The sequence below is a fragment of the Micrasema longulum genome, unplaced genomic scaffold (genome assembly GCF_059751315.1).
Source record: "Micrasema longulum isolate JH-2025_06_02 unplaced genomic scaffold, ASM5975131v1 h1tg000378l, whole genome shotgun sequence".
Classification (NCBI taxonomy): Eukaryota; Metazoa; Arthropoda; class Insecta; order Trichoptera; family Brachycentridae; genus Micrasema; species Micrasema longulum.
Window position 1 is genome coordinate 195,788 of NW_028277579.1, and position 24,600 is coordinate 220,387.

The window sequence follows — 24,600 nt, forward strand, 5'->3', positions numbered from 1 at the left end:
TGACAAATTTAGCATGTCTGCTTAGATCATTTTTTTTTTTTTTTGTAAAAAAGAAATATTTGCGTTTTTATGATTTACCCAAATATTTAATTTTGAGGGCCATTTTCAACTAGTTGTAAATAACTCACTATTAGAAAATGGAATCAAGTTAGGGTAGAGTGGGATTCGAACCACGGACCTTTGGTCCGTGAGTCCGAGACACTAGCCACGGGACCACAACCCGACCAAAATGCTATTACAATAGCTCCTTTAAATTTAATTAGTTTCTGAGGTTGTTTAGGATAAGTCCAGACAATTTACATATGTAAATCTTTAATGCCAATCCATACGGCGATTTGTAGCTTGTCAATTGGGCATACCAGCTGACAGGTGCCTGCCCATCAGTCAATAATAATAATATAAAATAAATTAATCTCACCTTTTCTTTGCGTTTCGGTTCAATGTTTTTGGGTGGTGCAGATTGCGTTCCAGCATTCATAATGTTGGCGTCGATCTCCTCAAATATAGATCGAGACTGTTTGCTTATTCCTGCCAACGAATTGAATCAAACCATTAATAATACTTTTATTATATTCAAATTATTTTTTTATCTAAAACTAGCGGACTCGACAGACGTTGTCCTGCCCGAACGTTGGCTTTCCTGCTATAAGCTGGTTGAACAAACATTTTTTCGTAAATAAGGACACACATTATTAATTTATTTTGGACTGAGCTATTTATATATATTCGTAAGAAGGGTTAATTTTTAGTTTTATCTCCTCATATGATTGGCTAAAAGTCTTCGTCATGCTCAAATCAAAATTGTGCAAAAATCACTACTCTAGTGCCACAATCCACGGAGAAAATACTGGAATACGTGTGAAAATAACGTGAATACATATGAAAACAGTGAATATATGAAGAAAAGCCAGATTTACCCAGAGCCCTCTAAAATTATGACACTCAAACCATGCCAAATGCGAATTTAGTCATTCTTTAATCACCAGCCGTGTTTTGACATGAACTTGACATTTAATTCTAAATCAAAATAAATGAAAAGTAAAATGCCTGATTATGTCGTAAAAGTGTGCAAACACTGTTTGGATAAAAGGAAAGAGACTTTTCATTGATTAGTATGTACCTAGGTACATGTTTATGATTGACTCCCAAAACTATTTTTTTTTAATATTCCTAAACGATGGCTTGCATGCTATAAGCTGTTTCAGCAAACGTTTTTTCGTAAATAAGGACACATGTTATTTACATTTGCTTATTTTGAGCTATTTATAAATTCGTAATAAGGGTTAGTTTTTTCTTTTATCTCGTGTGATTGGCTAAGAGGCCTCGTCGCGCTTAAATCAAAATCGTGCAATCCATGGAGAAAATACGGGAATGCGTGGTAATGAAGAAAAGTCAGAGCGCGTTTCACCCTGAGCATTCTAAAATTATGACACTGAAGTCATGCTCAACGTGAATTTAGTCATTTTTTAACCGCCAGTCGGGTTTTGGCGTGACCTTGACATTTAATTTTAAACCAAAAGAAAAGAAAAATGACTGTCGTGAAAGCGTGCAAAAACTGTCTAGATAAACGGAAAAAGACTTTTCATTGATGAGTAAATAATTAAAAAACAGAAAATAATTGAAATTTCAAATATATAATTATTTTTGCAAATGTCAAACCATGCGCTACTTACTAACAGTGGTATCAGGTTTTGGTGGGTTTTTCTGTTAGTGCTTATTTCAATTTATGTTGAAATTTTTGTTTGTTTATGTTTATTTTTACAATTAATATTTTGATGTTATTCTTGTACTTATATTTTTGTTGTCTATAGTTTGTATCTATATTGTTATTCCTTTGTGTTTATGTTGTTCTTTTGTTTATTATAAATTAATGTAACTTGTTTTTGGCCCTAATAAAGGAAAAAACAAAAAAACAGGGATGCATTTTGTGTAAGAATCCGTTTTTCAAAAATGTATCAAATGCCAGTTAAAATAATTTAAGCATTACTAAAACCCATTAAAAATAAGTTAATATGTAGAAATTAAGAAATTGTAAGGAAATTAGTAAATTCCGTATCCACTGAAAATAATTGATGTTTGTAAACATTCAAATACATTTTTTTTCCCACTAATTGTTTTTCGCTCTCCAAGCCCAGGACTAATAAATAAATCAATCAGATCACGGTTTCTTTTTCCTGTAGCGGTTGCACATTCCTTAAGATTGGATCCCGTCATATCGTCTGTCAGGGGATCGCGATGATTTGGGGTATATTGTTGAGCGCTGCGTACCTGCATTAAACAAAGACTCATCGTGTATGTCCCTGGATTTCTGAGTTCCATCGTCTTCTCTGAAGATCTTCCCGTTCTCAAACTTCTCCTTGATAGAGCTGGCCTTCTCGCTATCCGTCTGCACCTCTTTGGCAATCTTCTCTGCAGAAGTAACACCTATAAAGACAATTCAGACTGTGACAAATATGTAAGAATAACATATACGTTGAACTTGGTTATTACGAGTAACACGGGACCGACTAAATTGGCTCGTTATAAGCATTGCTTATTATTATTATTATTTTTTATTTTTATTTATTTTATTTTACAATACGCCCACGGGGCATTTACAAATATTAAACAGGTAAGTACAAACATAGTAATTAATCATTTAAAAAATAAATAACACTTTTTGTATACATGTAGAAACAATAAAAATCATACTAAATCATATTCAAAATTGTAAATTCAATATGGGATTGCCCTGAACTATTATCTCTCATCAACTTCAGGGTGCCTGGAAGAATGACTAGACAGGTGCCACCGTTTTGTAGCAACGATTCACGGACAGTGTATACTTGTAATGCCGTATTAAACAGACATCATGAACTCGGCAATAGTTATTTCCACGTATCTGATATATTTAGTGTAGGGTATTGTTCCTATAGAACAAACCTTTTGAACATTTTCAAAGATGGTGAATGGTAATTATATTTATTTATTCATGCATTTCATATTATATATATTTACAGTTTTTTGTTCACTGTACCTAGCTGTGTGAAACAGTACTTATGATTTTCTTGTTGTTTTACTGTAGAATGTTTTATTATTTAAACTTTCTACTGAATATGCTTTATAATTATTAGGTTAATTTTTTTAATATAAATCTTGTATAATTTATGGTTTAATTTTTTTTTTTAATCTTGGGTATAATAAGGTAATTCATGTTTAAAAAAAATATATATATTAAGCCAAATATGTTAATATTACAAATGTTTGTAAAAGGCAGATTTGCCGTTTATGTTTATAAAATAAATAAATACTGAAATGCAAAATAAAAAGGGAAACTTTGGATAGTAAAAAATAAAAAAATATGGATATAAGAAAAAATGTTAGAATCAAAAGTGAATTGTAAAGAATTTAAACAAAAAAATATGCATGTATACGTATAAAAAAATGGTATTAACAAATTAATGTTACAAACAAATAGTCCTCCTAGCTGACAGCGAAGAGGAACTGCAATCCTTGGTTACAAAGGTTTACGAAGTGTGCAAGGAGAGTGATTTGCTAATGAATGTGCAAAAGTCGAACGTCATGGTCTTTGAAAGAAATGTAACTATGACTGAATGTAAGATTGTAGTAAATGGAGATAGTTTGAAACAGGTCGAAGAATTTGTATATCTGGGTAGTATGTTTACTAGAGATGGAAATATGGACAAGGATATTGAAAGGAGGGTTAGTGCCGGTAACAGAGTTAATGGTGCCTTAAAGTCTGTCGTAGCAAATAAGTGTCTATCGCAAGAGGCTAAATTAGCAGTTCATAATGGAGTTCTGGTACCAACCCTAATGTATGGAAGCGAAGCATGGAGTTGGAAAAAAAGGGACGAAAGTAGACTGAATGCTGTTGAAATGCGATCCCTCAGGCGAATGTGCGGAAAAACAATGTATGATAGGTGCCCTAATGTCGAAATTAGAGCAGAATGCAAGGCTGAGTTAAGCATTATCGACAAAATTAAGAAAGGTCTTTTGCGATGGTTCGGTCATGTGGAGCGAATGAATGATGAAAGAACGGCTAAAAAGATTTATGATGCGAATGTGTCTGGTTGTAGAAGTCGAGGAAGGCCGAGAAAGACATGGCATGATCAAGTACAACAAATTCTTGAAAGTGGTCATGTGAAAAGTCGGAATAATCGACGTGCGTGCATGAGAAGATGTATGAGTGTGAAGGAAGCAAAGGAAGTGTGCCAGGACAGAGTGGTGTGGCGTTCTATCCTCTCTGCCTACCCCTCTGGGGAAATGGCGTGATGGTTAGTTAGTTAGTTAGTTAACAAATAATAAAAATTAGTTAACAGTAAGTACAATCATTTCGGGTAACATTGGACCATTTTTATCATACTTTGTCAATGCTGTCAGCAAAAACAGCAGTATAATGATACTATAAAAATAAAAATAAATTTTAAAAAAGTAATATTATATGTAAATAATAAAAAATATTTAAAAAGTAAGATTTAACAAAATATTGAAAAAAAAACATAATTTTACCGAAGACACAAAAAAAAATGTTTTAAACTCTTTCCTCTAAAGTGGTCAAATTTGAGTTACACAGTGATGGATTGCCGTCAACGATATGTAGGTATAAATTTATGATATTTTTTTGTAGCTTACATATAAATAAAGCATCGCTTGCCACTGATTTCTAGTGTTGTGATTCAGTTCGTGAATACTGATTTAGAATATATCTAAGCATGCACATGCACACTATATGGCCAGAAGGAATCACCACCATTTAAAAAAACATTGTTTGACTTACTCTGTTCGCTTTGTGCCACCGACTGCTGGTACATTTCTTTGATCTTAGCTTGTTTTCCCTAGAAAGATACGAATAAAGTTTAATTCACTAGAGAGGCAACATTATTATATGGTTTGAGCCTTATTTAAAACTATTTATTTAGAATGAATGTGCCATTAATTCTGTAAGGAGTGTGCTAACAAAATTAGCCCATTCCAATACACATTAGGCCCATTCCAATACACATACGAAAATTAGGTATTCAAAATCTGAAGAATGGAACATTCATAGGCAATCTCCAATTAACTATATTTGAAGTCAATATTTGAAATACATATAATTGCTAAAGACATGAAAAAATCATTTGCTAATGCTCGTTGCACAAGCAAATGGACCACCCTTAGTGGAGCTCCGAGAGCAACTGGTTTTTTGTGGCAGTAGCACAAGCTGGTCTGCGTTTAACATTAAATTGTCTCTCTCTCTCGTGAATCTATAGCACCAAGAGTGAGACTTAAAGAGTGTTTGAGACAATCATATATTCGGTACTCTTTATGTATGCTCAAATGTTTGTAGACAGGCTGGATTTCCTCCCTGAGGAGTTATTTAGATGCAAATTTGTTGCAACAAAGAAGGAAAACATTTTACAGAAGGGAATATAGGAGTCTATGTATTTACAGAGCTTATGACCTGTCGTTGGCTGGTTTAAGTGACCACTTTACAAGCTGTGTGTAATTCACCGTTCTGCCCATGTTTAAACATCCAGATTTTCTCAACCCTTCCATGAACCATTTCACTTACTAGGCAACGCCTGAAAACAATTAAGCCACTTAAACCAGCTTAATTAAATTAACTTAATTTTTCGGTTAATATTACGTGAGAACAAATGTGTAAGAACAGCTTACCATGAAAAGTCGGCTCCTAATAGACTGTATCTCCTGCTTCCTTTCACTGTTTCTGTCCTTCTGCAGATCTCCAGACTCGAACTTGCCGAGAATCTCCGACATGTTGCAGAAGGAAACCGGCTGCTCCCTTTGGGCTGTCGCTTTCTGGGCTTTGCGAAGAGTTGCATCGCCATCCTCTAAAAAATAAACAGTACGTTTGAAAAATATGTAGTGAGTAACATTCCACACTTAGATGTCCAAAATCACTTAAAATCATCAGACCAAGTTGTCAACGGGGTCGAGAGTTTTAAAAACGAAGACTACTGCCAACAGACCGGTTTCTCCTGAAGAGTTTTAAGTGGTTTCCTCTCCACATGAGCAAATGCTGAGAAGTTCCTGATTGGCTCACATAAGTATATCCCTCCTGATCCCAACAGTTTATTTAAATTTAAAGAAATTTAATTGCAGAAAAATCCACTTTTTCAAAATATAAACCTTGTATATTAGAAGCAAGGTTAAAAAAATAAATAATAATAATAAGCACTCTCGCCTTCTCCCGGGTCAATCCCGCGTGCTTTAGTTCTGCTGAATAAAACTGGAAGATCGTCATTAATGGTCTCCCAGAACAGCGGGAGTCCACAGGTGTGAAGAACAGGCAGCTTGGGTTAAGGCTCGCCCAAGCAAGCCAGGCTATATTAAGCCATGCTATGATTTGTATATTGTTAATGATAATAATAAATAAACATGTGTCATACCATCATCTTCACCCTCGCTTGAGCTGGGTTCAATAGGAATTCCATTCAGATATTCATCCGTCACTCCAATATCCATTCCCTTGGCTTTGAACCTGAAATCATAATAATATGTATGGGAAAATGCCCAAAAGGAAGACACTTCTTAATTTTATTCTTTTATAAAATTATTATATTCACAACTAAAATCTTCTAAGGGCAACTTTGGTTTTTATGCCCCAATGTCCAGAATGTGTAGATTAGTCAATTTATCACACGACTTGGAATTTTTTGGGATAGATCTTCCGGCTTTTCGTAGATCTCTTCGCGACTAAACAGTGTGGGATGAAGTTGGTTTGGCATGGTTTAGCTCAAAGTTTTAGGTCTTTCGTTTTTTTTATATATTGTATACAATTATTGTTTTACCCTTGTTTGTCTTTGCTAAATAGTTTTATGTTCTTTTTGTTCAGTTTCTTGCATTTATGTTTCTTCATGTAACTGTTGTAATTGGCTTAGGCCGTATATATATAATAAATAAATAAATATGTATCGTCTTTTTTAAGTGATCCCGTTATAGGTTAGACTCATTCTGACATTTAAATTATCTTTGTACGGGCCATCTTCGAGGTAAACAATGTGTTGTGTAAAAAAATATTTGATTATTAATGTTTATTTCATCAAGGAATTTAAATTACTAATGGTCTCACAACGCTGCAGGAACGGCGAGAAAGGAGTGATCTGATAGAGACATACAAGACTCAACAGTCACTATAGCTGCCCAAATTTGGATCCCATGCTCGAGCTTAAGCAAGATGGTCGTCTTCGAGGCCACAGTCTCACGCTGGAGAAAACGAGATTCAATCTAAGTCCACGGAAGCATTTCCTGAGCAATAGGGTTGTTGGTGGTTGGAATAAGCTGCCACAAGAGCTGAGCTCAATGTGTAGTCTCAATGGGTTCAAAAATGGACTAGATTTGTATCGGAAAAGTTTAAGTGCGCCAACAACTAATTTTTTTAAAAATAGATTTAAGCCTATCAGCTTTAAGCTCCTCGCTGAAAATTATTAATAATAAATAATAATAATATTTTAATGATAATGTTTCAACATTAGTTGTAGGCAATTCAAATGTCTATATGGAGTGTTCGCCTCAGTGTGTCTATATGTTATCCTTACTTGGCAAGCTTAGACAGAAGTGTGGAGCTTTTGTCTCTGGACAGGGGATGCTCAAGGGGCTTCAGTTCGGGCTCGGGGCGCCCCTGCTCAAACATCTGGAAGCGCGACTTAACATCCAGAGAGGCCAGCTCTTCCAGACCCAAGTCAGGCTTTTCAGAAGCTGAAATAGTAATACAATCTCAGAACATTTGATTTTTTTATTTGTCATGTTGAGTGCGGAGCGTCAAGCCTCCGAGAACTATTATGAGAAGTTGAAGAAAAAATGACATCGCCAGACACCTCCAGAAGACCCTATCGCTAGCCAGCACTCTCGCCTTCTCATGAAACCGAAAACTCGTCATCAGTTGCTTTCCAGGACGACAGATGTAAAGAAGAGGCGACTCAGGTTAATCATCTTCTAAGGCATTAAATTTCGTAACTAACATTAATATTATTATTGAGATTTTGGTTTAGCTGATCTGTTGCCGACTTGGCGGAGAGAGACCGATAGAGCGGGCGTATGTGCTCGCTATCTCTTTCGCCGCGTGATTGGTCAACCTAGTACCGCCCGCTATTGGCCTAGCATCGCCGCCGCACGGTAAAATATATTGTATATATAGCCCCGCTGGGCAAATAATAAATCAGTTAAATCGTCACACTACTAAGGGCTTTTACTCTCCACCTCGTCTCCCTGCCACGCTTCAAACCGGACCTCATCGCCACCTGGAATATTCGACCGCCGCTATCCCTGGACTTGGAACTCGGATACTCTTTGGATTGGATTTTGAACCCCGGATAATTTGGACCCTTGGCTACTTCCCCGGAACACACCCCGCCGTTCCCGCCGACGGAGAGGTACCGGCCTTACAACCCGGTTGCCTGCTTCAGGATTGCGGCCGCCAGTGCTGCTCACTAGCGACCCCGCAAGGGATCTCTAGGCAGCGATACCTCCCCCGGAGCTTATCGTTCGTCGGCCGACGCCTACGCCCGGCCACTCAGTTCTCAGTCGTTCAGTATACAGTTCTTGTGACTGGCGCGATTGCTACGGAAGCCAGTGATCCGCCGCGTCTGTTACATGATCATTCAACGTTTTTCTTGATCATTCTTGTCCTATGTTACCATTCATTCTCGCCATACATATCTGATTTATCATTCTTTGTCATACATTCGTTCTGTATGATCAAACCAATTAAGTGACCCATCCTTAATATTACCAATAAATTTGAGAACAAAATAATTTCTGGCGAGCGGTAAAAATTAAAGCATTAAATTGTACCGCAAAGTTTCTTGACAATGAATGAAAAAAATAATCAAAAATATTTAACATATTTTTCTACTCTTCCTAATCTTGGCTTCCCGGGTACACGAATAGGCGGTTAAAATAATAATGAATGATTTTACCTCTTGCTACATCTGGAGGAAGTTCCTTGGGACTGCTTTCACAAATTATCATCTGATGCTTCTTTGGTCTCCCTAAGAAAACAATAAATTTAAAAATGCACTAACAGTACTCAGATAAATTTAGAACTTGATACAGGTAAACGTCCTTATACGCCGGGGTTCTATTCCGAGAGACACTGGCGCAAAAAAAAATGCGTAAAATGATCACAAATATAATGGAATATTTAAGGTTAGGTTCTGTGTCAAAATTCTAAGAACAATCCAACATGTTTATTTAATAATTATTAAAAAATTGAAAAAAATAGGAATAAAAGGAAAAACTATAAAATGGTTTGAAGAGTACCTTGGCGATAGATACCAAATAACGAAGGTGAATGATGAAATTTCCGAGCCCCTCAAAATTTCATTGGGAGTACCACAAGGATCGGTTCTCGGACCGGTTTTGTTTATTATATACATAAATGATATTGTCGAAATATTAAAATATTCAAAAATAAGGCTCTTTGCAGACGATGCCTTAATATATATATCGGGAGAAAATTATAAAACAATTATGGACAGACTAAATCATGATCTTAATAGTGTATCACTGTGGCTAAAAATTAATTAATTAAAATTAAATGTTAACAAAACTAAATATATGAATATAGGAAACAAAATAATAGAAATTACACCATCAATTGTAATAGAAAATGAAAAACTTAATGAAGTCACTGAAATTAAATATTTAGGTGTAATGTTGGATTCAAAACTTACATTTCACCAAAACGCTAAGATGGTAATAAATAAGATTGCAAAAGAAATATCAATTTTGGGAAGGATCAGAAGATTTATTGATAAGGACTCCTGCAAAACTATTTACAAAGCAATTATTGAACCACACGTTAACTACTGTAGTAGCATTTTATTTTTATCAAACAAAGAAAACATAGATAAACTAACTGTATTACAAAATAAAGCCTTTAGAATCATTTTGAAAAAAAACAGATATACGAGGGTAAAGTCGATGGTAAATGAAATGAAATTATTAACATATAAACAAAGAATATTTTACAATACAATGATATTTGTTCATAAAATTATAAACTCTAATAAAAAAACAGAATTTTGGAAAAAAATTGATCGGAACCAGCATGAACACGATCACAATACTAGAGAAAAGAACAAAATTAGACTTCCATTTAGGAAAAAGGCAAAGTAACAAAATTCAATTTTATTTAAAGCAATTAAAAAGTATTACGAAATGGAAAAAAATATTTATGAAGAAAAAAACATATCAAAATTTAAAATAATGGTCAAAACATATGTGATAAACAATTTATAAATTAAATATATTTGCAATGTTATTATTAGAACACACATAACAATATGTATGATATGTGTGCCCTACTTTAAGATTTAAATAAATAAATAAATACATATCCCATATCTCTTGAGATGAATATTTATTTTTTATAATAAATACTAACTCACCAGTTCGTCGGTACTAAAATAAATTCTCACACTTTTTTTTAAAAAGCCTCCAATTTCATTTGCTTTGATTGTTGCTTCCTTTCTTGCAGAATCATAGCATAATACAAATATTTGAATATTCTTTTAATTTTAATAATAATAAAATAAAAAATATAGTCAAACCTCTTTATTTTTCTTAAAAACAAAACAAAAACTAACTCAGAAACAATTTCACATACACAATAGGCAGCTCGCGTACACGGTAATAGAATAAAACAATGTGTAAAAGTGTGTCTGCTATTAGAATCGCAGCGCCTTCTGTCATCCGGTGTCGGCCGAACCGGGGAATCCCACGCTGGCGCCAGCCGAGGTAGTTGTAAATTGGCGTAAATCGAACCGGCGCAAAATGACGTTTACCTGTACTTGTAAAATTTTAAGATGCACTCATGTAAATGCTTACATAGGTAATGATAATACACGGCTATCTAATGAGACACCACTGGTTTGTGCAAATAAGCTGAAATAATGTCAGTGGCCATCCCTCTAAATATGCATGTTGTGTTCCAAACTTCTCTATAAAAGAGTGGCAAATTCCCCAAAAAAAAATTTAATTTTGTAAATTCTCAAGATCGACTGTACAGGTGTTTATTATTATTAATAATAATAATACACTAGCAGTTATTTAGCAGATGCCTTTATATCTGATGATTTCGGGGAATACCAACACTACCGCAAAACACTGAATTAAGCAGAGTCTTTATGCATATTATGTTGTGTTGTAAAGTGTAATAGATACTAACTTTTTTCCTGTTCGTCTTCCTCCACAGCTTTGGGAGCGAAGAGGAGCTTGAAGTGAGCTTTGCAGTACAAGTTGCTCATGTGACTCTGGAAAGTCTCCACGCTAAAAATAACGTTAGAAAATATTTCAATATATCAAAAGCTTTGAGCTCGGTGGATATTAGTTGTAAATCAACCTCGCAATGTCTACAAGCCTTTTTATTGGGTCGGTGAATGCAATATCATAATACTGATTTGGGTACCAGGGCCCATGTATGGGAAGTTGTCATTTATCTTTAATTTTATCTACAAAGTAAATTAAGTTTTCTGAATAAAAAATAAAATATGCATACATTCTTTTTTTTAAACTAGTTCAATTACAGGTTACTGGCGTAGATACCTTAAATTTTCCTATGAATATATAAAACTACACTATGGCAGCCCGTTGTGGGTTCTGACCACCTTCAGAATCTGTCTCCATTGCTCCCTGCACCCAGCGACTCTTCTCAAGTTTGACAGGCCAATTGCTCTAATGTCACTTTCCACATTATCCAGCCATCTTAATTTTGGTCTGCCTTCCGGAGTGGTATAGAGAATCTTTTTTAGGGTTCGATTATCATTCGATTTTACTTTATACCGTCTCGATATGTGCCGATGAAGGGTTTGTAATCGCGGCTCTGGACACTTAAATATCGACAATAACAAGGCAGCTGACGAATTGGTAAGGCTGGGAGCTGAGACAGCTCCAATAAGCCCAGAGACCAGTGCAAAGGAACTACTATAGGAGTACTCACAAAGGTTTGCATTCAACCTATTAAAACTTAGCCGAAACCAAGTGAGGGTTAACACCTAACTAAAATGAACCTTTCTGAAACTTCTAGATAAAGGTTCTGCAGTGCAGATTATAAAATACCTAAATATAATACGCATTCTATGTGAATATGATGCTCTATATCATACCATAAGCCGCAACCTCACAGGGCCACTGGTTAAACCTGAGGATGATAGAACGCTTCCCTTTATCTATTAGCCCAATACGTTAAGGATCTGGGCTTAGAGGGGGAGATTTAGCAATATGAGAACACTCCCCCCCTATTCAGTAGCTAGATTCTCTAAATACCTGAGCTTGGAGGGCGAGAACTAATTTACGGGGACCCGTCACAATAAATCTACCCAGATCGTAGTGACGTCAGCAGCTTATACACTGACCCCCATTTTTCAGAGCAAGAATGATTGAATGAGCAAGTAACTACACTTATGTAAAAATGGAGTCAATGTTAAAAATCTCAAGTCGATATACCATCGTTACTGGAACAAGTGGCATTCAACGTTCCAATCCGCTGGTTGTGAAATAATAATGTGCTGTTCCTTGATCAACACAGCACAAACTATGGCTTGCATGGACCAATGTCCTGATCGTGTCGTATTGTAAACTCGAGACAAGATCTGGACTTTTTTGGTGTAAGCCTTTATATATTAAAAAATCACTAAGATAGACCGGATCTTGTCTTAAGGTAGTAATTATTTTTTTGTCCTAGCTTTAATTTTATTTAGTTGTATTTTATTTGATTAGTACCTGTATTTATTATAAGAAATTGTATTTACCATTGTTAGAATGGACTGCATAAGTCCGTCAATAATTATATAAATAAATATGTTTACACACTGCCCAGTTCATTGGTCAGGCATATCTAAAAAAACTAATAAAGATTCAGAAAAGTCTGATTCACAAATCAAACATTTATTAAATGCCACCAAAAAAATAATCATGCTGAAAAACTAGAACTAAATTATAATATTGCATGATTCTATTTAAAAACTACTTATAAAGCACACATTTTGCTAATGTGTCCAATAACTAAACATCTTTTGTTAAAGACTAGGCCTGATAAAATAATCTTAATTACCTTTATAAAATAATCGAGGTAAGCTGCATTATTTGGTGGACCAACGGAGTGAGGATTAAATAAAGGTGTAATGAATGTATCAATCATTTATTGTACGAACCTGAGCGGTTTGTTGCACTCCGTACAGCGGAAGCAGTCTCGATGCCAGGACAACTTCTCAGCCTTGACGCGTTCCATGTGGTACACTGGCTTACCACACGACTGGCAGTTCGGGTTGCTGTCGTTGCTCATCGTACCCTCGTTCTTTATCATCTTCTTCTGGACCTTCTCCGTACTTGATTTCTGTATTTTATTAAACATGTTTGTTTAGAAAGCAGATGGATACAGAAAACGAAGAACAAAAAAGACAAATTCTGTTCAAGTAATACTTAAAGATGGACATCTCCAATGTCGGAATAAGTGGCTTGTATGAATAGCGCTGGGTCTAAGGGACGTTAGCGACTCATCACTTAATGGAAAGGGATGGGAATATACAGGTTTGTAAATTAATATGGGCATATTATTCTTCCTTCCCTTGTAAGCAAGTGGCTGGTTCTTTGTGCCCACTGAACCTGTGGTAGGTTCGGCTCTGTGTACGAATGTAGAAAAAGTGAGGTGTGTATGTAAAGATAGAGTGGTGTGCCATTCTATCTATATATCATAACCTCCGAATACACATGGTGGGATGCTACTTGGCATCTGTCCTCCTGTGCGGAATGGAGGCATCGACCCAAGGCAAAAGAGCGTAAAAAATTTGGAACCTTTGAAATGTGGTTGTATAGAAGGATCCTTAAAATTCGATGGACAGATAGAGTCCGAAATGAAGAAGTGACGAGTAGTATGTGTAAAGATATAGGACTTATAAAAACGTTTAAAATCCAAAAGTTGCAGTATTTCAATACATCAAAGGACACCAGAGAAATAAATCATTGTGCAAGGCAAAGTTGCAAGCAGAAGGGGTCCCGAGAAGAGAAGAACTTCCTGGCTGAAGAACTTGCGGCAGTGGTAAGCCAAGTCTTCAGTGGAGTTTTTCCGGGCAGCCATAAATAAAACAATGTTGGTCAATATGATCGCAGACGTCCAATAATGGACAACGCCACCTTTATCTCCGCTGGATGAATCTCACCCACGTGATAAAGGTTTCAGCTCTTTTACTTCACAAAAGTCAGCAGACGGAAGAGTTGAGGAAATGTGGATGTTCAAACATGGGCAGAATGGTGAATGTTACACAGTGTGTAAAGTGGCCACTTAAACCAGCCAACGACAGGTCATAAGCCCTGTAAATGCCTAGACTCCCATATTCCCTTCTCAAAAATGTTTTCCCTCTCTGCTGAAATAAATCTAAATATAAATAACTCACTAGGGAGGAAATCTAGCCAGTCTGCAAGCATTTGGACATACTCAAACATTTTTAAATATCTTTCCATTAACTAAACTAAATTTGATACCCATTTTTGCCCCAGTTATTCAAAACTAGCCAAATGGCCCAAAATGGGAATATTTGGATAAACCCTACTTGGGGGGTATGTGTACTTACTTACTGTAAATTTTATTCATATAACAAATTAAAGTTAACTTTCATTAAGAATTTTCACTCACAAACTTGAGCTGTAAGTCCCCGTTAAGTGTCATATTTATATTAGTCCAATTTTGACAAATATTAAGGTTGTAGTCTAGAATTTGAATTGGGTAACTTTTTCTTTCATATAATGGGTATTGCATGTTGGTGTAATTACTGTCCTGACAAAGAGATGAGTATATTTGAAAACCGAAAGACAGAAAAGTCATACAAAGTGATTTTGAGTATTATTCCATTAAAATCTATAACCTAATTCCACTATCTACTAAAACAATTAGTAACGAGAAAATGTTCAAAGAGGCTATAAAAAATGGATAGTGGAGCTAGGTAGAAGTAAATTGGATTGTCTCATTTGCCCAAACCCATATTGAATCAACTGCTCCACAAGCGTATAGCTTATTTTAGGTTTTTGTTCTTTCATTGTGCGTTTTGTAATATAAATAATACAGATGTACATAAATGAATTATAAACGTATATATGAAGTATTTAAAACTTAAAACTGTATGAACATTTTGTTAATTATCTCTGTTTATTAAGTAAGTCTTCTTTGCTTATTTTCAATTGTAGTTTTAAAAAAGTATATTGTTAAGTGTCGTCGGCATGGGTAACTCCAGTGAGGTCACATTCTTTTTATTATTTATAGTTTGTAAGAGAAAAAATATGAATAAATAAAATAAATAAATGTACAATTATTTGATGATGTAATAACTTATATTTACATATAAGTAATTAATTAATAAATACTTGACTAATTAGCGATTTCACCCTCTAAATATTTATTATAATTACTTTTTATGAATATTACTGGTATTACTTTTTATGTGTCTGTGTCATATAATTGCTCGTCCCATCTCAACACAGGACTTTTAGTCCCATGGAGTTGGGACTTATTGTCTCAAATAATGTACAATAACCTTATGTATGTAAATAAATGGGCATCTTCAGACAGAAATAATTAAAATAAACATTCAATTATTTACCAAAAAGTACCAGCTGCGTAAAATACTACAATTTCAAGATAAAGCATGAAAAAAACTAAATGACTTACAACGGAGATGTTTTTCTCATCTTTCTTGGACTTCTTTCGGTGCAGGGAGTGTGACTTTTTCACCGACATGGATGAAGTGGTCTTCACCTCGGTAAAGGTCTCCGTCCTCATGGCCGATGTCTCCATTATCTGAGTAGACTCCATTTCTAACTCTTCGATGCTGTAAACCGTTTACACAAACATAACTGATTAGCGCTTTGAGTTTGCACTCCCAAGTGTATAAGGATTAACTTAATTATGTATAAATCTATTCAAAAGGGTTATTTAATTAGGGAGTTTTAGAGATTTTACACAACAATAAGTAGAAATATGTTCTCAATACTAGAGCCAATTTAAAATACCCACTGTTAACCTAATAATATGTAAGGAGAGAATTTACATCATTGTGTATGCGCGTCATTTTTTTCACGTGTGGGTATGTGCGTATGTGAATGTGTGTGTATGTGCGTATATAAATGTGTGTGTATGTGCATGTGTGAATGTGTATGTGAGAGTGCATAAGTAAGAAAAAAGGATGTATTTTTAAAGAGAAGAGGGCATAGGAGTAGGATTGGTAATAATTTATTTGCAATTTTTTTTTTATCATATATATACCTTGTAAGATAACTAGAAACCAGATTTATTTTATAAAATAATACAGTAAATAAATCACTGAAATTACTTGGCTTCATTAACAGAATATCCTCTGATTTTACTAATGTCCGTACAATCAAATCTCTATTGCTCAACCGTTCACCCTCTTCTATAATATGCCTCCTAGATTAGGGGTCTGGTCTCCATTCTATGTGAATGGCATAAATCACATTGAATCAGTCCAGCATCGTTTGCTTCGAAAAATAGCGTCAATGCTTGGACTAGAAAGAGGTTATTAATCTTATGCTGATATTAGAGTCAATGTTCAATATTTCTAGTCTACAAAAACGTAGAGCTAATATTGATTCCAAATATATGTATGTTCGGCATACTAAATGGTAAAATCGATGTTCCATCATTACTGGGATAAGTAAAATTCCATATTCTGACTCGTAGGTCGAGAAACAATGAAGTACTGTTCATCGATCAGAATAAAACAAACAATGGCCTTAATTCTCCAATGACCCTCTTTGTCGTATTGTTATTGTAATATTAAAACCCTATAAATTGTATAAATGGACAATGTCCATTACTAAATAAATAAATATTTTAATTTACTTTTGAAAATAAGAAAAAAAAGTAGCAGAAGAACCTGATAAAATTTATTAAAAAAATAATAAACTTTAAAGTCGATACCAACCAGAGTTGAAAATTTTTTAATGATTTTGTGAATATTAAGTTCATTCAATTTGGTTGACCCACGTTTTACTAGAAAGATTGCTGTGTATATTATAATTTGAATTTACCTCCTAAACTCTAATAGAAATGTAGCAACTGCACTATAGGGTGACAATGTCCTTTTCTATGACAATACCTACCTACTGACCATCTCCACAAGTGCTTGCAATTGTGGGTCAACTTTTCAAAACACGATATTTGCTCCACATTGCGATTTTGTTTTTTTTATATTTAAAGCCAGTATCGAGACGCATCGATTACCTGAAAGAAAAACTCACCAAAAAATGTCAAAAACTGGCTCTAAAAAATATCAGTCTTATTGTTTTTTTTCAAAACACTAAATTTTATCTCTAATTTCAATGATTTATATAGGGTGCCAATAAAATATTCAAGAAAATTATAAACTATACATTACCTTCAGGCTGAGTCCATCTACTATTGTTGACTATTAATATTTATTTTTTCTCTTATTGATCCGTTTGATTGCAACAAATTAACATTTAAAATGCGCGTTTTAAAACAAACTTTTTTGTCTTGTACTTAGTTTCTATAGTAAAATCTTATATTATCTCTAATTCTTTATATTTTTGACACTTGTGCAATAATATTTACACACATGTCCACCCTCATTCCATTAAAATACAAACTCTGTTGGCTTATGTATAAGTCACTGCACAACTTTGCTGCAGAATATCTAAGGGAACTCTGCATTCCAGATGAACTAGCTGACAGACGTCTTACGCTATGATCAGCTACATCTACGTCGAAAGGAAAAGTTATTATACCTCTACGCAAACAGCGCACTAGATTCGGCGAACGCGCATTTGCGGTCGCAGGCCCTACAGCATGGAATGCTCTCCCAGCAGAGGTCCAAAACTGTGAGAGTGAAGTGATGTTTCGGAAGAAACTTAAAACCCACTTGTTTTCTAAATCATTTGAATAAATCCTTAGCATGTGGTGAGAAAGTACATTACATTTCTTAAATCAAACAGTTATTATTAAATTTATATCGCGTAATCGTCGTATGACAGATAAAATGATGGTAGTTCTGTAACTTTTTTATCCTTATAGATTAAAAGGTAAAATTGAAATATTTATATGATTGGAGATTGCCAAGGAGTCAGTAGTCAACTAACACGCAGAACTCCCGAGTAAGCGAAAAATTTGCAGGTATTGCCCCGCCGAAAACGTCGCATGATGAAATACTTCAGCAATGGCGAAAGACCCATCTATGGCAAACACTCTGTTTCTTTGTGCAGTAGCTGTACCATGTAGGTTGATTCCAAAAATATTTCAACTATTTGATGGCCTGAAAATTAAGATTGTACTTAAGGTAATTTGTTATAAAAAATAAAAGTGATCAAATTAATATTGATGTTCTGTTTTGTTGTCTGACAGATGAAAGGTTAGTTACATCGTTACTCGAATATAAGGTTAGTGAGCTAGGGTTAAATAGGTAAACAATATTTTATGTCTATCATGTCGGGGATTTGACCCGAGGCATTTTGCATGGTAGGCAAACGCACTAACTATTAAACCACAAGGCGTGCAATTTATAAAAGATATTAAAACATTGTTATTGTTCCCCAAGTCTTTTTTTAATAAAAAATTATCTAAATTTTATTATAAGATTTTGCTTATGTTGTATTTTGTGTGATCCTTAAGGAAATAAGTTTTTTTTGGATACATACATATTGTGTTATTTTACTGTAATCTGTAACATCTTTTGGTCAGTATTGTGATGTTTTGGTAGAAGTCCTTAATAAAGGAAAATATAAATATACCAGAACCCTTTTAGAAAACATTGCAATATATCAACACATTTTATTTTTTTTGTTGGCAACACCATTATGTTGTCATTGGAATATTTCAACTCTCTAATGGCTCGTCTTTGTCATATTATTGACTCTAGACAACTACTACTACTACTACTGCTACCATCACGCCATTTCTCTTTAGGGGTAGGCAGAGAGAATGGCCTGCCACACATGTCTATCCTGGCATATATTCCTAGCTTCTTCCACATTAATACATCTTGTCACACATGCCCTTCGGTTCTGCCTGCTTTTGACATGACCAGACTTAAAATTTTGGTTTATCTGATCATGCCACGTGTTCCTCGGTCATCCTCGTCTCACATTAACATTCATTTTTGCCATATATACTTGTTTTACCATTCTTTCGTCGTCTGAGACAAGTCTGAACTTTTTTGGTTTAAGTTTACGAGGATTTAAAAGAGCTCTAAATAGTCCAGATCTTGTCTCGGAGTCCTTTAAGTTTGTCAATGCTTCTTTTCTTATTTTTTAATGTTTTTAACTGTTCTTGTAATATTTATCCCTATGAATTGTATAAATAGACAATGTCTGTAAATAAATTGTAATTATAATGGTGCACCAGTCACTCAACATTTTTACTGCCGATAACATATTTCTTTTCATATAACTATTCCCTTATTTCTACACATTGTTTTATTGTTATTTATTATTGAATACCTTAATTTATAAGTATGGAAGTTTTAATTATTTGTTTTATTATAATCCTTCACATATTTTCTACATTTTAGAACAGGGACAGATTGCAAGACACTAGTGAAATAAAATAAAAATATATATGGTCGAACTTGGTTATAACGATCACAGAAATAGTGAGATCTCGGATATAATGAAGAAATATTAGTTGATATTTTAGTTTGTGGTTTTCTCCATTCATTTATTCACTTTTATAACGAGCTTCTTCTCGAACATACTGAACAAAAATGTTGTCAACAGTTGAGCAAAAACTCTTCAATTGTTTAAAAACATCATTTTTTAAATAAGAACCTAAGTAATAAATTCCAAATGGGGGATTAACTTATTACCGATGCTGCTGGGCGTTGGTATCGGTTTACGTTGATGATACTATGTAAGTACCTAATTGGTGTCTTGCCGACAGCATTGACTAAGTATCACACATATGGTTGAGATTGCGTGTAAAAAAATCCAAGCTTTGTGAACTTAGTAAGCACAGGCTCGGCTCCTCATTACAATTTATAACTTATTTTGTAGTTTATGAATTTAAAGATTCTTTAAAGATTCTTCTCATTGTTTCTTTGAATCTCTTAAAATATGTATGTGTATATTTGTTTTTCCTTTTTAAAAATGTTATTATTATTTTATTTTTACATCTGAGCATGTTTTTCATTCACTATTTTAATTCTTAACATATAATTACTTTTACAAATTTTCTTCATTTTTTTACTCTCATTTTAATTTTTAAACAACTTCTATTTATGTTTTTTTTCCTTCTCTTTTTTGTACTTTAATTAATAACCTTACATATAATTACTTTATAATATGGAAACTTCACTGGTCCATTAGAGTTAAGTCTAACTGTGTAACTGTACTGTATGTTTCCTAAATAAAAGAAAATAAAAACAAAATAAAATCCTTGTTTCGGGGGTTTTACAATGTTTTTTTTTAGATATCCTATGGTCAATGGATAATGAACATTACAAGTGGGTGATGTCAGACAAATTAAAAGCTTACCCTTGAATTGTAAACATGACTACTAACAGAAGTGTTTAAATTTGCGAAAAAGTGGCAATTATTTGTAAAATAGAATGTGGCACGAAATATGTTAAAGTGTGTAAAAAGTTTTCTCTATCACATTGTTGATATTGTGAACAAATACGAAAGTTTATTTATCTGAATTTAAAATTTAGAAACTGGTATGTTTGTAAGCATTTATTATAATTTTCAATAGTGACAATATCATAATAAGTAATATAACATCGATGTCTTTAACATGAGTCTTGTAAATTTTAAATATCAATGTATATGTTCCATATCAAAGAGAACTTAATATTCTGTTCATATTGTATTTTATAACATTATGTACCTAGCTGCTTTAAACCTTTAACTGCATTTCACAGTTCTATATTTTATCACTTTATATTGTATTTTTTAAAATTTATGTTGTTTATATACTCATCTTCCTTTTTTTCCAACTTCCAACTTTACTTCTAAACACTGTTCTATCTTTTGTTGCTTTATATTATATTTTTAAAATTTAATATTGTTTATATACTCATATTTCATATAACTTTCATGTATGTAAAAGCCTTATGGGCGTGAAAAATTAATAAAATAAATATGCAATGGCGATTGGATTTTAAAAACCTTTCTCTGGTATAATGAGTTGTGCTTATAACGAGCAAATTCAATCTGTCTCGTCTTCCTCGTAATAACCAAGTTCGAGTGTATATGTACATACGTGTCGTAGAATGCCGATACCCTTAAAAACCGAAAATAGAAACAAAAGGATTGAAAGTAATTTTACAGATAAAAATAATACTTTCAATTTGTTTCGGTAATTTTTTTCATAATCCACTTTAAATTTAAGAGAAAACAGTTTAAGTTGGGTGCTAAATCCCTCTTATTGACATGTTTTTTGTGATTTTTGGGTTTTGTTGAAAATCAAGATTTGGAGGTGAACGACTCGTGTATATAAAATAAAAAAAATCAACCTGATAAAATAGTTCATAACAAAAAAGCAGAATTTCCAGGAGTGCCCTAAAACTAAAATAATATATTGTATTTTTTGATTGTGACTTTTGGATTAGAATTTTATCTGGGGAACACATATATGAGGGTATTGGAAGCAAACTTCCAGAAATCTCCACCAAAAATGGAAAATTAGTTATTGATGCCAAAATAAAGTATACATACAAATCTACCCACTTCTATCACAACACGGACTATCTCTTTGTTCTAGTAACGAGAGAACCCTTTTAATACCCTTTCATCGCTCTAATTTTCTTGCTTCCTCTTTCACAATAGTAGCTGCTCGATTGTGGAATAATCTACCCATTAATGTTAGAGACGCCCCTTCTTTATTTACATTTAAGTAAAGATTGAAATGTCACCATCTAATATTTAAGTTGTTTCTTTATCCTTCTTATTTCCTTCCTATCGCCTCTCCTCTCTTCATAATATAGTGTTAATTTTTCATATTTTTTATTTTGTTAATATTTGTTTTTAATTTAGTATAAAATCGTAAGATTCAATATGTATATGTACTTGTAATTTTCTCAAACTGAATGGTTTGGGTAGGTAGGAAGAAATTGCCTTAAGGCAATATGCCCGCCCTTATGTGTTTATAAATTGTACATGTATATAAAGTGTTAAATAAATAATAGAGTAATTCAAAACCGTCTCTAAATCTTGCAAAAACAGATTTCAATTAAACTACTTGACACCGCAAACTTATCATTCTCCATTGAAGCATAATTAGTAATCTCAGTTACTCCTTCAATGGAGATTTTAAGGTTGCTTCTAATACCCACACTTCTGTGTTCTCTCAACCTGTAGCGAGTAAGCGGTTTCTTCGGCTCCCATACCACAGCACCACTCTTCAGAATGCTACGCACTACAGGCACGTACAAGCATTTGGACATACTCAGTTTCACTTACAACAGATATGGCCACATTTGTTTTTTAACATCACATAAATAATTATGTGAAATTCTTTCGATTGTACGATAGGCCGTATTAATTTAATAAACAAACAAACATTTTTAATGGGGAAATAAAAATGACATTTCACATTTTATATTATCGTTGCAAAAACAACATTGAAAACCATGCTTAGTTAGTAATTCATTACAGCAGTCTTAATTTACTGTGGATAATGTGTAACCAACAAAAATTAAACACAAGATTTCTACACAAAGCTTTATTTTCTATAAACAGGTAAGTATAAATAATCACAAAACATTCATAGATTCAGTTAGCGAGTTAGTATTCCTGTATTGTGCGACTGTTTCCATAATATTATGTTTATTTTCCGAATCGGTACATAACCCACTCGTAACAAATGTATTTAAAGATGACATATTCATAAGTTGGGAACATTCCAAGGATGACTTATCAGCGTTCCCGTGTGAAAATAAAATAAAAACTAAATTAATTTATGGACGCACTCCGAGTTATTTTAACATTCAACAAATATGCACAAAATGATTTAAAATATGGCCATGCATTTACATTTTAGGGACAAAAATATCACTCACGGTAAATAAATTATGGGATTTTCATAACAATTTAAAATAGGCTAAAAGGAATACGCGACGAAGCCGGAAAATTTAAAAGGAAAGCGGTCTATATTTAACAATCCGGAAAAGTTCGAGCGTGTCGCGCTGCAAAAAAACTTTTCGCGTAAGGCGGTTAGTAGAGCAATGCAAAATTTACACTATTATTCCATGATTGTGACTTACTATTTTTTTATAAATACACTCGGTTGAAACGCGAATTTTAACGAAATTTAAGTTAAATTCCACCGCTAACCGCAGGTCATTCGCGTCGGGTTTGTCAAAATAAATTGGGGAAAAGTAAAGCGTTGCCAGCGAGAAAAAACATCACAAAAATGGCCAATGTTCCAAAACTAAATAACAGCTTTAAAATATGTATTTTAGAGTTTAATCTTTATTGTAATGAAATTTGAAGAATTTTAATCATTAAACATCATTAAGATGGTTTGATAAGTTTTGTTTTTAATTTTTTCCTTTCTTTTTTTACATCCGCTCCGAAGTGGAGCATAAGCACAACTCCAGGTGAACTTATCAACAGCCAGCACTCTCGCCTTCTTTCACGTCAATGCTGCGTCCCTTAGTTTCACCCATTAAAGCCGAAAGATTGTCATCGACGGCCTTCAAGGAATGCGGGAGCCCGCAGATGTGAAAAGAGGCAACTTGGTTTAAGGTTCTCTAGGGGCATGCGCAGCAAATGTCCAAGCAAAAAAAGGTTCACGCCCGTGTTTTCATAACGCTCGTTATCTGCTGAGTCCAATTTTTAAAATTAATGTCCGAAAGTTAAATAAATTTGTTGCACAGTGTTGCCAGTTTGAAACTTTGTTACTGAGTGTTGGAGCTCAATTCTCGCTGTGACATTCTCCCGGCATTCCATTTGTAAGGAAGGTTCATGTTTCACGTTACCTTTCCAATTATTATTAGGTGGAACTCTATAAATAGGTCAAATATTCACCGGTCGTCATTGGAGCGAGTCACGGCTGAAATCTTTGCGGCCATAATACTTGTCTTTATTACATGCACTCCTCAAAATGGACTAGCGGAAAATTCTCGCCGATAATTAAAATTCTCATCTTAATTCGTGAGAATACCTCTTTCCACGTCGTTGAAAAGGTGTGTTTATATGCGGTGAGCTGTGCCAAAAACATCGACGCGTGATGAGGAATGCGAAAAATAAATAATCGGCGCTTTATTTAATTGTTTTTGGACTGAACTTTTCCCCCCGCTTCTCAAATTACACCACGCGAATGCAGACGTTGAATTTTTCAATTCTGCAATCAATTTCAGCCCAACGGGAAATATGATTAAAAAAAAGTTTTCTTACGCGCGGTAAAAATTAGAGAAAATGTACAGAAAAAAAAGAGAAAAATATTTCAATGAGAACAAACTACTTTGAACGACGTCACTAGTTCGAATGAATCAACCATGGAATTAAGAATATATATTTTTATTTTATTTATTTAACTTTTTGTAAATAATGTTATTTGTACATTGGCGGGCTTATTGCCAAATGGCAATTTCTTCCAACCAACCAATAAAATAAAAGTTTTATTTTTATAAT

General features: G+C 33.9%; 1 protein-coding gene across 2 annotated transcripts in view; it reads right to left on the reverse strand.

Annotated features, from left to right (window-relative positions):
- Window positions 1-23,873, reverse strand: part of LOC148282076 (uncharacterized) — a 34,284-nt gene extending 10,411 nt beyond the window's left edge. The window contains exons 1-11 of one of the 2 annotated variants that reach the window (XM_088225658.1): window positions 23,229-23,873; window positions 15,665-15,824; window positions 13,158-13,339; window positions 11,174-11,274; window positions 8,922-8,993; window positions 7,542-7,701; window positions 6,393-6,484; window positions 5,659-5,834; window positions 4,778-4,835; window positions 2,269-2,424; window positions 419-528 (exon numbers count right to left, since the gene is read on the reverse strand). In XM_088225658.1, the coding sequence (XP_088081784.1) occupies window positions 419-528; window positions 2,269-2,424; window positions 4,778-4,835; window positions 5,659-5,834; window positions 6,393-6,484; window positions 7,542-7,701; window positions 8,922-8,993; window positions 11,174-11,274; window positions 13,158-13,339; window positions 15,665-15,808 (1,251 nt within the window). In that variant the 5' untranslated portion in view covers window positions 15,809-15,824; window positions 23,229-23,873. Of the gene's footprint in view, window positions 1-418; window positions 529-2,268; window positions 2,425-4,777; window positions 4,836-5,658; window positions 5,835-6,392; window positions 6,485-7,541; window positions 7,702-8,921; window positions 8,994-11,173; window positions 11,275-13,157; window positions 13,340-15,664; window positions 15,825-23,024 lie in introns of both variants that reach the window. The other variant, XM_088225659.1, reaches the window with a different exon arrangement.
- Window positions 23,874-24,600: the final 727 nt, after the last annotated feature.